General features: G+C 39.2%; 1 protein-coding gene across 1 annotated transcript in view; it reads left to right on the top strand.

The window, feature by feature from the left end:
* Window positions 1-17,019, top strand: part of LOC122799482 (N-lysine methyltransferase KMT5A-A-like) — a 584,753-nt gene that overhangs the window by 18,220 nt on the left and 549,514 nt on the right. Inside the window, exon 2 of the mRNA XM_044068577.1 lies at window positions 8,845-8,927. Within this exon, the coding sequence (XP_043924512.1) occupies window positions 8,845-8,927 (83 nt within the window). The remainder of the gene's footprint in view (window positions 1-8,844; window positions 8,928-17,019) is intronic.

Raw genomic sequence — 17,019 nt, 5'->3', positions numbered from 1 at the left:
TCATGCAGTGTGTTAAATAATTTTTTAAAAGTGCAAATACTAAGAACAAATATTAAAAAATATATACAAATATGCACTTAAAATGTTCTAAATATAAATGCTTATAGTAAAAACATGTACTTCTGGTTGAAAGTTAATAACATAAAATAAAAATTCATCATTAACTAACTGCCTGTTGATTACCTGGCATTTTCAAAACAGTTTTTTGTTTACTCATAATTTCTCCCTGCTAAGCTTTAGTGCACTTGCTATACTGCTGCTATCATTTAGACCTGGGGGTCTTGCTGCATTTAATTTCAATTGCCACAAAAGTTCTTTATGCTCTAGACGAGTCTCCCAGTCCCCTCCTCTGGGATCCTGGGTGACCTGGTCTAGGACAAGGAATTTTAGATGCATGTTAATACATTGCATTGAATGTTTAAAAAAAAGCATTAGTATCTTTCTTCTTTCTAATTTCGTATAGATGCTCATAAATCCTTTTTCTTAGTGGCTGCTCGGTCTTGCCAACATAAAAACTGTGACACTCCATGCAAACACCGAGGTAAACAACCCCTTTTGATGCGCAGTTAAAATATTTTGTTGTACTAATCTTAAAGTTCCTAGAGGGAATGTATAAACTATTATTATTGTATATGTGTACACACTGGTTGCATGCACCACATTTATAGGTACTTACCTTGTTAGGAAAATGTGAATGTGTTTTTATGTTATTTTTATTCTCAAATAGGCCCTTTAGATTTATCTCTCTCTTTCTTGTGAATCAAGGCTTGGCAGGTACAATTTTGTTAATGTCCTCCTGTAATGTCAAAACTGGCCAATATGTCAAAATAGTCTTTTTCTACCTGTTGGGAGTCCCTAGTGTATGTATACACAAAGTTATTATATGACGATTGTCGGTCAGCCTCTTGAGTGTGCCCTAAAATCTTACCTTTCCCAAGTAATGGTGGATACTTAGATTCCCTGTTATCGAGAACCTCTTTAGCTAAATTATCTACAAGATGGACTGGATAGCCTCTCTCAAGAAAGAGTTTTTTTTTTTTTAAAAGTCAACGTCTTTAAGAAATAAATCTTGAGTACTTGACATCCTGGATGCACGAATGAGTTGACCTTTTATTAAACCCTTTTTCTGATAAAAAGGGTGACCACTATCAAAATGTAAGAATGTGTTGGAAAAAGTCGTCTTTCTATATATGTGTACACACATACAATAATAATAGTTTATACATTCCCTCTAGGAACTTTAAGATTAGTACAACAAAATATTTTAACTGCGCATCAAAAGGGGTTGTTTACCTCAGTGTTTGCATGGAGTGTCACAGTTTTTATGTTGGCAAGACCGAGCGGCCACTAAGAAAAAGGATTTATGAGCATCTATACGAAATTAGTAAGAAGAAAGATACTAATGCTTTTTTTAAACATTCAATGCAATGTATTAACATGCATCTAAAATTCCTTGTCCTAGACCAGGTCACCCAGGATCCCAGAGGAGGGGACTGGGAGACTCGTCTAGAGCATAAAGAACTTTTGTGGCAATTGAAATTAAATGCAGCAAGACCCCCAGGTCTAAATGATAGCAGCAGTATAGCAAGTGCACTAAAGCTTAGCAGGGAGAAATTATGAGTAAACAAAAAAACTGTTTTGAAAATGCCAGGTAATCAACAGGCAGTTAGTTAATGATGAATTTTTATTATTAACTTTCAACCAGAAGTACATGTTTTTACTATAAGGATTTATATTTAGAACATTTTAAGTGCATATTTGTATAGATTTTTTAATATTTGTTCTTAGTATTTGCACTTTTAAAAAATTGTTATTTAACACACTGCATGAATTATTAGTGGTTTGCATTAACTACTTATATGTATTTATTTTTACAAGATTTTTTGACACAAGGTAGATAGTTTTTAAAACAACGTGTTATTGCAGTATTATTGACTTGCAGGGAGTACAAATATTTTAACACCTTAAAAAATACTTCAAAGACACCTCAAAAATGTTCAAACTTTTAACTAATTACCATAATTAACACCAGGAGTGGTCGATTAAGTGATCACCTGATGTATGTATAATGATATAAAATGGTTTTACTTTTTACTGAGCAGTATCTTGATAAAGCCTGGTAGGAACCAGGTGAAAACGCTTGATTAATTCTTCTGTTTTTATTCATTAAAGTTATTTAACTTAAGTTTATTCCTGGTTGTATCACATTTGTGATTCCTGGACTGAGTGTTTCTACCCGTGGAGCTGCTTTTTACTTGGTTTTTGTACTTGTTCTTTCATGTAACACCTTCAGCTGGTAGCAGGTTTGTTTTGGATTGTTAATATTTTTAAACTCCACTTTCATTTTATCCCACTCCCTAGCTATATTTTCTGAATAAGTTTCTATCTTCCCTAATAACTCCTGAATAATTTCCACTACCCATTCCTAAAATTCCTATCGGTTTAACAAATAGGTGGGGAAGTGCCAGTCTCATTTTTATTTCATTACCCTGTGTTTTTGTTTTAGTTATTATTGGTGCTTGATCTGAAATGGTTATTGGATGCATATCAAAACTTTTTCAATTAAATGGACATGTTCCTGTGAAATATAATTTCTGTCAAGCCTAGCCTGGTTTTTGCACCTTGGGGAATAATACATTCTCTCTGATATCCTATTATTAACATCTTCTATAACCAATATTTTCATAAAAGTCTTCAAAAATCTACTCTTCCTTTTTTGTTGCCCCTTCTAGACCCCCACCCCTCCGATATAGCCTCACTTTTTTTTTTTGCAAATCAAATTTCCAGTCTAAATTGAAACATTTCTAATTTTAGGAACTATCATTTTTACTCCATTAGTATGTTATAAATGAAGTACCCCCTCCCAAAAATAGTCTCCCTATATGGATGGAAAGTAAGTATACAGTGACAGTATGTAATGCACATAACTAAAATCTAACCCCCAGTGCCAGTTTAAATGGCAAAGGCAGTACAGCAACACCTAAGAGAGGTTTCAGTACTTTAAGATTTTCATAATCATTTAAGACATAAGCACACATACATTTAATAGAAAAGAAAAATAACCATATTAACGTTTTTGTCATTAACATTGTGCATGATATGTTTTCTTTCTGTATAACAACTGTCATGCAGTTTAATATTACATCGCTCAATTTATGATTTCCCTTAAACCTCACTCATCCTCCTTTTGAACAGTATTTTGCATGTATTGTTCCTAAAAATTCCATTTGTTTCCATGTAATTTGCTCCTTCCTTTTCTAAAGATCCCACTTCAGTTTTTTACAGTCATCTGTACTGCAGATACAGTTAGTTGGCTTTGATTTTTTGATATTCATTTTCTAGTAATTGCATTTTTGGTAGCCAGTAGAATTAAAAATGACCTTACCATGTGTAGGTAATATAGATCCTGTGTCCCCGTAATTTAGATCCTGTGTCCCAACTCGAAAGAATAATTTCCTTAACTAAAGACATTTGTTCCCTCAATATTTTTGAATGAATATTATGCAGGCAATTTTTAAAAACTACCAGCTAATTAAAGCTTCCGTCTATATTAGGAAAAGTCTTTTGAAGACTGCTTGAGGTATAAAAATACTCAAAAACACTTCTAAGCAAACATTCTAAATCTTCCAAGACTTTGTTGCATACTTGAAAGCCATACACATCATTCTGTTGTTCCTTTATAAATTGCTTTTTACAGTCTCTTTCCAGTATTTTGTAACATCCCATGATTTTATATTTTTGTCACGCAACATGTTATATGTCCTATTAATTATCCATTTTTTAACCTTTAACTTATGTTCTAGATTAGACTAGAAAAAACGTCACCAGAGCAGGTTTTTCACTTAAGACTCTCCTATCCCTTTGCCATTACACTACCAGTCCCTGGTAGGGAAGGCAGATTCTAACCTGCATTCCAAAATTCTTGGTCTCACCCCCATCTTTTACATTTTCTTCTCTAATTATTTGCTCCCAATAACTTTTTTGCCAGTCTTCTCCAGTAAATTCCAGCCCCCTCTTTACTGTACCCCTGTTTGCAGGTATCCCTATTGTCAAAAATCTCATTTCTCTATTCCTGTGTTGGCATAGTTCTTAGAATACTTTTTGCATCTTTATTAATGTACTACATTTTTAAGGGTCTGTGTCCAAAATCCCACACTCTTCTTTTTTTTAATTTTTTTCTTGACCCCCTCGAATTTCATAATTATCCCTTTCCACCATGAATTGTTACCTTCTGCTTGTGTTGTATATATAAGCTTTAATTGCGTAGCTTTAAAATATCCAATCAAGTCGGGTAATTCTAAACCACCTTGTTCTTTGGGGAGGATCAATTTACCTCACTCAATTCTTCCCCTCTCCCTCATCAGATAAATCCCTTCAACTGTGTATTAATTATTGTCCACAACTTCACTGGGTGATTAAAATATGTATGACTTGTATATAAAACTTAGAGTAAAACATTTTCACTTTGTATCTTACTACCCATATCTGTAAATAAGAGCTTTTAGTGTCTCAGTTTTGCTGCTCTGTCTCTAGTCTCTTCCCACACCTTATCTGCCATAACAGTAAGATTTAATCTTATTGTATCTCTGTAAATATCAGTATCACTGAACCAATTCTTGGGTGGGTACATGATTTATGGTTATAGCCTTTGTTTTGTCTTCAATTTTATATCCCGAAAAAGATTTGAAACAATCTCTTAATGTTCCACAACACTGAGTTCTTGTTTTGGATTTATCAAGTATAAACTGTCTGCAAATAAAGCCAACTTTTCTGGATTGCCGTACTGATATATCCTTGAATTAAGTCCCTTATTCTGTTTGCCTGTGGCTGTAAATATAAAGCAAATAAATGGGATATGGGAATCCCCTGCCTGTTCCTCCTTTCAAACATAACTTGTTTGATAGGCACTCTCCCACTTTAATTATTGCCTATGATCCTTCATGTATTCCTCAATTAACCTTATTGTATTGGAGAATGCAAATGCTTTCATTGCCTTACTTGTAAAATCTCAGCTTACTCTGTTTAATGCTTTCTCTGCATCATGAGCCACTATCAACAGTGGTATTTTCTTACATTATGCTTCCCTTTGGGTCATCATTGTTCTGTTAAACTTAACTGTTTGCTTCTCTCCACAAAACTGCATTGATAAATATCTATCAATTTTAGCAAAACATTTCCCATTGTTTTAGCTAATATAGACATAAGCACTTTATAATCCTAGTTTAAAATTGAAATGGGTGTATATGATGTCTTTATCCTCTTTGGGTAATATAGCCACCACAGCTTTTTTCCAAGATGCTGGTGCTTCCTTTCCTTTCCTTTTAAAATCATACTAAAATCTTTAGCTTTTATCACTTTCCTAACTTCCCCCCAGGAATGCCATCTATTCCTGAAGACGTTCTATAGATTGAACATGCATCTCCATCTTCAAGGTTTCAAAAATCTTGATATAAAAAAATCCGGGGACCTATAGGCCTTCCAGCATAACAGTAGCAGAAAAGTCATTGAGAGAGTTGTGAGGGAAGGCTGTTAGTGCTAGCATTTCTAGAAGACTGTTACCTCCATGATATCAACTGATTTGGATTCATGGTTAGTCATCTGTGAATCCTGATTTGCTTTGAAACTGGATTACAGTTGAGCCTGATGGGGAATACTAGCAGATGTAGTGACACTGGACTTCAGCCATGTTTTTGACATAGTCCCATACAGGAGGCTAACAGAAAGAAGGTTGTGTGTAACCAAGGAGGAGGAACTGGACAGTTGCATGGATGAGTGGTAGGAAACGGAGGGTTGTAGTAAGGTAAACAATGTCAGGAAGTGATAACATGCGTAATGAAGCAAGCACTACAGGGCTCTATCCTGAGTCCAGTGGTCTTTGCTGCTGTGCTCATCTCCGATATATCTGAGGGACTAGAAAAGATTATTGACTCTTTAGCAGATACAGAAACAAATGCAGCAGTGGAGGGTCTGGGAAGAGTCTAGCAAAAGATTTAGAATGAAAATGTGAAAGGTTGCAGTTGAGACTCTCTGCAAACTACTACCCCTTAGGCAAAAATAACCCAGCAAAATATCACTTGGGTGAGTGGAAGTGATGGCAGCGGAGCAGGAAAAGGATGGGAGGGTCTTTCTCGCACGTAGATTGGACAGCAGGGAGCAGAATGAGACTGCAGTTGCTGTAGCAAAGAGAATAATGGGGCATATTCTTAGCAAGTAACTTTCAAGCATATAGAGGCAAATGTTCTACACTACAGGGCTTTGATTAGGCCGTGCACTGAGTGTTGTATTCAGCTTTGGAACCCATGTAAGGAAGGGGACAACGGGCTACTGGAAGGAATCCAGAGAGACATTACTAGAAAGATCCATATGTTGGAGGAAAATGGATTTTACTAGAGGCCAGAGGAGCTAGTGTTCTAGTTGAGACTAGAAGGGACGAGGGGATTATGGTTTTGGTGCATGAGACTGTCAAAGGGATGTGAAGTGGCCCTCCTCTGCAAGAAGACGAGAGTGCAGACAGGCAGGTTGTAAGGACTAAGCACGCCCTGGATCTCTGAAAATCATTTTTGACAAAGTTTGATCCTCAGATAGACTACCAAAAGAGGAGGTGGGGAAGGAATCCTTAGAGGCATTCAGGAGAGCGTGGGACAGGTGAAAAAAAAAAGGTAATGGAAGTGTAGGGATGAAGGGAGATAGAATGCACTTAAAAGGGCAGTGGCTAAATAGTCTGCTTTCTTTCTGCTATCAAACAAATGTAAATGCTGTTAGGAGCTCCTTTCCAGTTTATACACTGCTCAGATATTGCAGGAAGTAAGTCTAATGTAATCTTCCACTTATCTTCTAGGATGAATGAATTTCTGCATATTTTTCAGAAGCAGCAGCAGCCAGTGCTGCCCTACGTTCTTGGACTCTGGTTCATATTCATTTGAGCCTTGATGAGTTTATATTTTAGAAAAGTATTATTTCTCTTCTGATTCAGAAAGGAGAGGGTAAAGAATTGACAACATGCTAAAGGCACAAGTTCATGCAATATAAATTTTCCTTTATCACTATTTCTGTAATTCAACCTGGTAAACCTCAAAGTATTTTTATGAATACATTTTTTTGGAAAATAGACTTGTCTGGTGACAGCGTATTTGCTCCACTTAGATACTAGCAGGAAGTTGGAGGAGGGCTGTTTCAGTCTCACAGGCAATGTCAACACGTAGTGCCTTTTGTGTAATGGGGAGGTCTACTGTTCCATACCATGACTGGGCTTCTCTGAGCTATAAGCAAGTCAAGATACCCAGGAAATAAGGGAAAGGAATACTTGCTTCAGTAATATTTTAATTACATTCTTTGGCGTTATTGTGGGGATACAACACAGATAAGTAAATGGGTAAAGTATGTTAGGTGAATCGAATTGTAAGGAAGGTCACGAGACTGCCACAAAGGTCATAATTTTACATTTACGGAGGAGACACTTGAATGGAGTATCCTAGACCATGAAAATGTAATGATTACTGTTTAAACATCAGTACGTTGAGGGATCCTAGTTATTCTAATCTGAGAAGCTGTATGGAAGTTTGGATACTGCACTACCTTAGGAGAGGCAGCTTAACAAATGGAAAGCTCATAATCTTCCTTTTCCACAATGTAATGATTTTTATACTACTATCACATCTACACCCAAACATTGGACATCAGGTGACAAAAACAAATCTGTTTTCCACTGTTAATCAGCCAAGTGCTCTTTCTGTATAAGGATATCTGTACCATTCTGCAGGTATGAAAAAAAGGCATCCTGGTGACTCATTTGCATTTCTACACCCCCCCCCCCCCCAAGTAAGTCATTTTCGAGAGTCAATATTGTGCACTTTGTAACAAATCTTTTACAACTGCTTACTATATTTGACAGTTATCTAAAATGGAGAAAGTTTATTATTTCCGAATTGGTTACGACAGAATGAGTAGGACAGAGCCACCGGCTTTCCTTAAGTAGGCTTCTACAGTAGAGGCTCTAGGAAATCTTATTTTGAGGCTGTTTCATGTTTTGTATCCTTTTTGTTTCAGCTGTTTTTTAAATGGTTTATTTTAATTATGATTGCAATGGGTTTACATGTGACATCTGTTGCTTAGAAGCATCTGTTCATCTTCCAGTAACCCACTTAATCCTGTACAGGGTTGCTTTGATGTTAGTCTATCCCTGTAGCCAGTGGGTGCAATTCTTTGAAGCTCATTCTGGACAAGGTGGTACTCTACTGCAGATTGCACACTTAGTCATACATTGCACTCTTATTGTAGGTACTTTGGAAGGTAGTCAGCCTAATGTATTTTTTGTGACACAATAAGGAACTGCATAACCTGGAGAAGGGTACGCAGACTCTGCACAAAGCGCAGCTCAGAGTCGAACTATCAAACCTCTTGCTGTGAAGTGACAATGCTCTGCAGCATCAAAGCATGAAGATAAACAGTCATTGGCCCTTCCCATAATTTTCTCTAAGAATTTTGGTGGTTATTTCTCTATTAATGAGAGATAAGTGATGCTACTTAATTTCCCTTCCCATCTCTAGACCCCCACACACACACACACACACACACACACACACACACACACACACACACACATGCGCACAAAACACAAGGGTGGAAAGTAAGCAGACCTAAGTGACAGGTTTATCAGAAGCAAAATGCTATGCTAATGAAGAAAAACAAGGGTTACAAATTGAGTTGTAGGACTGATTTTGTTTTGATGGACTGAGTTGTTTATGGCCGGACTTATGCTGTACCACCAAACTTGGGGGAGAGCAGAAATTATTGTAATTTCTGTAAATAATTAAGACTGAATTATTTTTTTTTTCTGTTGTAAAGGAAGTGTCAGAGGAGAGACTGAAATAAAACCAGAAGACTTTAAAGAAGATGAGATGACAAAAGATGGCAAAGCATCGGAAACGGTTGGTTAACTGTGTGTATTTGTTGTGCATTCACTTTACTGTACTGAGTATGTTATCTTAACGTTAGCTATATTCTGAGTAGAATTAGTGGACTGACTAGGTTAGTTAATAAATTAAGGTTGAAGAGGTGTGGGTATGTGTGTGTGTGTTAATGTAATATATGATTACGGGCTTATGACAGTTAAGGTACACGTAATTCTGTTTTGTCATGTAAAATACATGAAGTGCAATCCTGATGTAAGGCACTTCCAAACAAATTGTTTTTTTTTTTTGGGGAGACCTCCCCCCTGTAGCTTAAGCATACCAAGTTTGAGACTGCAAGTCTCTGGTATCTAAAACAGAGGTAATCCAGAGGGCTTGAGTGAAGTCTGGTATCCCACATGTGACCCAGAGGATGACAGGGCTAACAAGAAACAGAGTAAAAAGGATTATTCCAGATAAAATCACTTAAGCTAGCAGATCTAGGAGAGAGAGTGTCTTCTTTCGTTCGTTCTTTCCCTGTGGGAGGAATAAAGACACTTTGTTTAATTTTCCGGTAGTTTATTTAGTTAAGCAGTTAACTGGACGAGTGTTCTTATTTTAATACATTACATTCAACAGGTCTGTTATTTAAAGGCAGTTACAGACAATGGTGGGAGGGTCCATGGGAGCTAATTGGAGGAAAATCTGGGAGATGGAAAAAACAAGGAGCCAATCCCAAAGTTTATTCGTTAATCTCTTATTTGAATAATCCTAAAAGACCCTTGAGGGTTTACCAGCTCAGCAGCCTATGGAACCTTATTCTTAGAAGGTTTAAATTAAAACTTTTAACTATCAAACAAAACATGACAACACTATCAGCTACAACTATAGAACTGTATTTAAAAAAAAAACTGAGCTTAATCAGGTCCATCAAATAGAGTGGTTTCCACTTAGCCTCATAAAAGCAGGCATTTTCAATGATCGATCACCAGAGCTTCATTAGTCCATTTTTGTAACGCATGTAAAATGAGAAGCTGTGTCTGCATCAGTGGGGCTCATTCCTTGCAGCCAAATATTAAAGCTTTATTACTTATTACAGAACTCGTTCTAGTCTGTCACATATGAGAGGCTGTGCCCACTTTTACAGGGCTTATATCCTGGCATATAATATGAAAAGCTAATATTCTCTTGTATAACAAAGGTGGTTTGCAGTGCCTGCTTATAAGAGGCTCATATACCTGATTAATGTGACCAGTCCCCATTCTTCTTCCTCTTGATAAAGACGGACCTTTTTCTATTGGGGGGGGGGGGGGAGTCACCTAAAGCTACACTAGGTGGTTCCCATTTTTGAACAGCATGCTATTTCTCTGGATGCATGTAAAGTGGAAAACAAGTCACAATGCTCATTTTTTTACAAAGCTCGTGGTTTGTGTGCAAGTAGGCAAAAAAAAAGTAAACTTTGAGACTGAACCTTTTTGTGTAGGCTTTATGTGCCTATGGAATAAAAATCCAACAGGTGGTAAACTGCATAGTATACGAACACTTTTAACAAACATAAGAATCTTAGATCTTCTTTTAAGGATAGGCAAACTGTATCGATGGTGTAAAGAATATAGCAATGTGGTGTGGTACCCTAGAACAAGAATTTTCATTCTACTACAGACATAAGAAATTTTGGTAAATGCAGACCAAGTTGCTAGCGTAGCTATACGTGGTTGCGGTGAAGTAGCTGCAGAGAGAGGTGGAATGCTCTTGGTCCCAGGGCATGGTTTTATGGTTCTCCAGCCTGGGCTGTTAATTGTCAAGCATCTTCTAGAGTCTAGGAGTTTATTAAAGGCTCTTCATTTACGATTCCTCTCTCATCAGGTTCCAGGTGGTAAAGTTAGTGCACAAGAGGGCTAGATAGCTCTGTGCCTGGCCTGATAAAGGGCTAGAAACTGGGAGGGTTCAGGTGGAAGGGGAGGTAACCAATCTCCTGAGAGAGGGGGTGGTGCCATGGGGCCCAGGTTGAGGTTAGATGATTTAAGAGGCTGATGTAATCCGTATGGGACTGGGGTGTCATTCCAGCTGGAAGGCTAGAGTTTGGCTATTTTTACTTGACCCCAAAAGGAAAGCCCAAGTCTGAAATCAATAGTGGGGGCATTTCAGATAACTGAAAGTTACGTTTGTGCACATCATGAGGTAAAAAAAAGTTTCAAACCCATGCTTTTTACTTTTCAGATATGTACACATCTAGAGATCAGACACACACTAATAGTGTGGCTTGTTTTCCATATCACTAGTTCACAGGATAAACCATGCTAATATAGATGCAGTGATTTATAAATGTAATTACTTGATTGCTGCTGTTAATATGAAAAAGTTAGTGGGGCTTAACAGTTTATGCCCAAATCTTGGGTTAGTTGCTTTAGCTGTGTGATTTATGGTTTAGTTTCCTGAGCACAAGCACACTTTTAAAGGAAACGTTTGAGTTTAGATCGGGGTGGTGGTGGGTATCAAGTCTGATCAAGCCTGATCTGCTAGGTTGATTCAATTTTTTTCAAGGATCACATTTTTGTTTTCTTCGAGTGGACCCATAGTGAGCTTGTCCAGGATGTGGACATGGAAAGCTCCATGGTCTGCGGAAATTATGGCAGTGCTTCATTAGTTAGTTTTTTGAGGATTTTGAGTCTGTCAGGCAGGTGCTGTGCTAACCTGATTTTTAATTTGTTCATAGTTTTTTTTTTTTTTTTTTTTTTTTTACATAGGGAAAACTGCAGCCATTACACTGTGCCTGGTGTATCATGAAAGCAGTATTGCAATTACCAAAGCAAGTGCTGTAGACTTTTTTTTTTCTTCCCGAGTACTGGACAAAAGTAGTCCTTGATGCTCATGTAAGTGCCAAAACAGGGAACACGGGGTTTAGTTCCTCTGTTATCCTCCTCTGGTCTGAATTTGCACTCTACCCAGTCCCTAATGTTCCTGGCTCTCTTAAATATGAAACAAAGATGAGCTCCTAGACGTTTTTCCAGTTGTTGCTTGTCTGTAATCATTACCCAGTTGTCAGACTTTATCTTTCTGATTGTTTTAAAATCTACTGTAAAAGTGAGTGCCATGCTTATTTTTCTTTTGTCCTCCTGTGGATCCTTCTGTTGGTTTTTCTGTTGAGCCATAGGAGTATCCTGTGAGGTCCCTCAAAATGGGGTCATCTGCCTCTTTTACAGTTCTGATGGGGTCGAGGATGGAATTTAGTAATTTATTGCTGTACCCCCTAGCTAGAAAATCTTGGTGTAGGCTGATTAGATTAGTGATGGAGCAGCATGTTAACCCTGGTTGGTTTTCTGAACAGGTTATTGGAGAGGCATTTGCTTTCAATGTCCTTTGATATGGTTATGTCTAAAAAGTTGACCGAGGTCTTGCTGTGACAGGTTGTGAATCTCGGGAAGGCAGTGGAATTACTGATATGGTTGTAAAAGTCATTGAATGTGGCTTCATTCCCCCTTACAGATGATAAATACATCATCAATAAAACAGAGGATTTCTTCAATGCAAATAGGGGCTTTGGTATACTGCCTCCTCCTGCCATTTTCACAGAACTATATTGGCCAGGCTTGGGACAGTAGTCTGCTTATAAAACTTTTTGAACATGAAGTAGTTGTTCCTAAGGGTTTGGTCCAATAAAATGTTGATGTGTAAAGATATTGATAATGATTAAATAGATTTCTGCACATAATCTCTTACTTTAGTATAGTGTCTAGAATTACTTTAGGCAATTAATCAAAAAGGACAACCAATTTCAATCTGTCAAAGTAAACAAACCCTAAAAGTAACACAGATAAAGTTAATCATATTGATCACTGCTGCAGTAACCTTAGCTACATAGGGTTATATCCTGCCAAGGATATAACAGACGGCCAGCTTCCAAAGCTTAAACTGTCAGGCAGCCTGAGTTAAGCTGACTAAAAGACACGTCTGGCCATAAAGCCCTTCCGAGAATACTGCTGCTGAAGAGTTCAATCCTCTGAGGCTATTGAGACTAAGCAGTCCGCTTGTGTTGTTTCTTTGCTAAGCAGATAAGCTCTCTTTAAGTGGAAGGTTTAGCTTATTAATACATTCCTCTTCAAGAAAGATGTTTTAAAGCTGAGTTTGTGTTTTAATGAATTGGCAAAATACTGTACTACATTTTTAAACAGAAGCGCTCTTTATCTTGTCAGTTTAAAATTTGTTCAAAGTAAATGAAATCCATTTTTCTGTGGTGAAATTGTAGTTCCGGGATGGTGTTTAAAGTGCTTTTTACTGTGTCATGGGGAAGGTGACTTTTTTTTTTATTTTTACTTGCATTTTCTGCTTATTTTCCTTGGGGATAGAGGCACCATTTTTGGCTTGATGATTGAACAAATTGTCTGCCCCACTACCAGTCCTCCTACAAGCTACAAAAAGAAAAAGTTAAGCAAATAGCCTTTGCCACCACAAATAGCTAGCAATTTGCCTCAGCTGCAGGCAGGCTACACTGGTCTGCCCATTGGTTATTCCTAAGACCACTCGTCTTTTACCCTAAATCTCCCTGGTGTAACACCTACAGCCACTATGGACCAGGGATTAGTCATGTCCTCTGTGGCTGTTAGGGTCTTCTCAGAGGGCAAGGGAAGGACACTTCTGTTGGTCCTGGGATAGGGAACAGGGATGGTTTCCCTGTTTTTTTGTCAGAATGTTCTGCCTATATCTAGGGAAGCTGCTGCTGCCACTAATAACACAGTTGGCCCAATTGTTCCCGTCAATGAAGCAGAAAACTAAGCATGCATCTGTTCATTGTCAAATTTTCCTGAATGGGGGTAAATTTACTGCATCTGGCTGAAGGCTTAATTCAGGCTACTGATAGTGCTTGTAAGATAGAGTGATACTTCCTTCCCTGAAGAGATTAAATATTCTGAATCTGGACAGGAGGATAAAGGGACAGATTCTCCCTATGGGGGTTTCTCCAAGACTATTTCTGGAATGTGCCACTGTGTTCAGTTGGGAGAGCACTGATATTTCTCAGTCCCTTAGAAAATGCTATGATCTGATGTCATTTTCATCCATTCCTCGAAGACTAGGTCTTCAGGTCAGACCTCTGATATGATTCCAGATGCTTTTTCAGACTTAATATCCCTGGTTCAGACTCTCTCCCATACTCCTAATCCACATCCAAACCCCACATTAACTGAGATCTTATTTGCTAATTTTGGCATTCATATGTGATGGACCTAAACTTCCTAAGTCTGGCACTCATTCTGGGTGTGTGTACTGTTTGGGAGCTAGTCATTTAGATTCTGTATGTGGCATTTGCTTTGCTTTCAATCACAGAGCTTTAGTGGAGCACAGAAATAAGTAGGTGCTGAAGAATCTTTTTTCCTCCTCGGTGTCCCTTTTGACTAAGAAATTTGCAAACAAGCCTAAAGAAGATAATGGAAGGGCTCTTAAGACCAGTGAGCAAAGGAAGAGATCCCTGACCACTATCTTTCATTCTGGCTTTGGCTGTGCCTCCCCAGCATTCTAAAACCATTAATCTGACCATCCCACTGGATCCGTCTCTTCCAACTGCCAAGACTCTCTGTCAAAGCTCAGTTCTCTCTGGAGCTTATGCCTTCCAGACTCCATTCATCTTTTCTGCAGGAGATTACTTAGAAGGCTTCCAGACCAGTCATCTTCTTGCTACAGGTCAACTAGGATCCTTTCTGAAGCGGATATGGACAGCATGATGAAGTTCTTGGGATCCTAAATTCAGTTGGGAGTTGCTCCAGCTCCCTCCTGACCTGTGAACTTCAGACCATACTAGATCCCTTCAGTTGCTCCTACTCTGATTCATCCCCTGGTTTTGAAGATGTCAGCTCTAAGACTCCCAGGATTGCCTGTCTGATCCGAAGTTATAGGCTTAGTCTACTCTGGCATCTCTGATCCAACTTGTGCCTACTCTGTTGGTGCCAGAGGGGTCTCAGAGCCATAGATTCGGTGCCTGATCTGGGTGTAGGAGTTAAACTCTAAGACCTTTGTGGCCATCTCACCCCTCATGGCCATGGCATTGGATAGCTCAGCTCCTACCTGTGCTTTTGAGGCAGGAATGGAGGGATTCCCCTGTTACACCCTGTTTAGTTAGCTTTGGCTCCTGTGGAAGTGGTTTTGGGATTCTTTGGCTTCTGCCTTCAAAGCAGTGGAGAACGCTTTTACCATTTTGGAAGATGGGGTATCCTTGCCCTTTGGGTCCTCTTCCCTCAACTGGCTGACCTAGGTCCTGACCCTACTCATTCTGTTCTATTGGAACAGCCAGTCCAAACTGTTCTTGATCTGGTCCTCCTTCATGATTCCTTCAGATTTAGGAGTCTCTTGCGGATAACCCCCCCCCACCTCCACCTCATGGAAGCTCGTCAGAAGTGCATGTGCAGGAGGAGGCACATTGACTCCCCACAGGAGTCATTGACAGAAAACATGGACTTTAAAGGGGAAGGGTCCCCCTGTTCACCCCTTGAGGATGTCTCGTTTGGAGAGATTCTTGAGCTTTTGAGACAGGTGGCTGGTATTGTGAAGCCACTTTCCAGGAGGAGTCCATGTTCCCGGAGGCATTTGATACCATCTAAGCTTCTTTCTGGTTGGTTGACCTAGTGAGTAAAATGGTAGATCTCATTTCTTATTGGGAGCAGAAGGAACTGGATGTATGAGTCCATTTCTAAAAGACTGGGTAAGTATCTAGTAGCATCTTGTGACCATGCCCAGTGGAGCAAGGGTTCCCCTGTTGATGCTGTGATGGTGGCAGCAGCCATGAAGGAACTCATTGAGAATTCAACTGTTTAACCCTGTAACTGAGTATTAAGGGCCTTAAAGCAAGTTTGTGTCAATGACCTTTGCCTTGCAGTCTAACTATTTAGTGCAGTGTATCAGATTCCAGAGTTATTTCACAAAGGAGTCTCTGTCCGGGTCCATGTCTGCTGAGGATTAAGAAAACTGTTTTCACAGCTGGCCACTCTCCAATTCGTTTTGAATGCCTCCACATATCTGATCTCCCATGCAATGGAAGGAATTTCTAGACCAGCAAGTTCCGGCCTTAGTTAGGCAGCATGTCTGAATGCACCTTGCACGATTTTGTGGAGCCTTTCAAGACATCCATCCATCAGTGCTTCATTTGATGGGATTGACCCTTTTCAGACCAAAGATTAAGCAAACTCACCAGGAGTGAATAAGATGGGGAAAACGCAAGCTGCTGTAGGAATATGGTTTTCTACCCTCCAAAGGACTTTTTCCAGGAATCAGCTAGTGGGAAGGAAAATGTGATTCCAAAAATCCTAGAGATTTTATCTCCCTGGGGCAGGGGGGGGGAACTGTAATAGCAGACATTGCCCCAGAGGCAGGGGAGGCCCGCAGAACCAAGGCTTCAGGGGTTCCTCCTCTGAAGTTTTACCAGCACTCCTGAAGAATTGCCCAACTGTTGCACTCTAGAGGCAGTCGGGGGGGGGGGCACTCCTCTCTGAACCCTGAGGCTTTGACTTCCATCATCAAAGATATCCAGTGCAGAGGATTACCGGAGGCTACTACATTCCATTTTTCCATCCTCCACAACTGATGAAAAGTTACCTAACATGCCACCCTTTCAGAGAAACTACTCTGCCTTAGAAATACAAAAGCTGCTAACAAAAAGGATCATCCAGGATGTCCCACCAGATGAGCAATGGTTCATAACTTGTTAGAGATTCTTTTTTGTTGCCAAAAAATTAATGTGGACCTTGGCCCAATCTTGGAGCAAAGTCATTTGGACATTTTTGTCCAACACTCGACGTGCCAGATGGTCACGGTTCAGTCCATTCTCCCATTTGTTGGAGAAGGACATCTGAATGTACTCGAAAGATCTCCAGGACACACACTACCACATTAAATTTTGACAGTCCTTTTCAGTTCAGAGCCCTGCCCTTTGGTCTCACCACAGCCCCCTAGGTGTTAACCAAATGCATGACAGCGGTGGTGGCTCACTTGAGACTGGTAGGCTTCCAGGTGTTTCCTTACCTGAACAACTGGCTTCTCACTTCTCACAGAGCATCTTCTGATTTTTAATACCAGGTATTACTTGTTTCACCTTGCATCCAACTGGGCATCACTGTCAAATACAAGAAGTCTTTGTCCCACGCAA

Source organism: Protopterus annectens, chromosome 4.part0 (assembly GCF_019279795.1).
Source record: "Protopterus annectens isolate FY-2018-M chromosome 4.part0, PAN1.0, whole genome shotgun sequence".
Taxonomy (NCBI): Eukaryota; Metazoa; Chordata; order Ceratodontiformes; family Protopteridae; genus Protopterus; species Protopterus annectens.
Note: the sequence above shows the minus strand (reverse complement) of the source record. Positions and strands in the feature narration are given on the sequence as shown.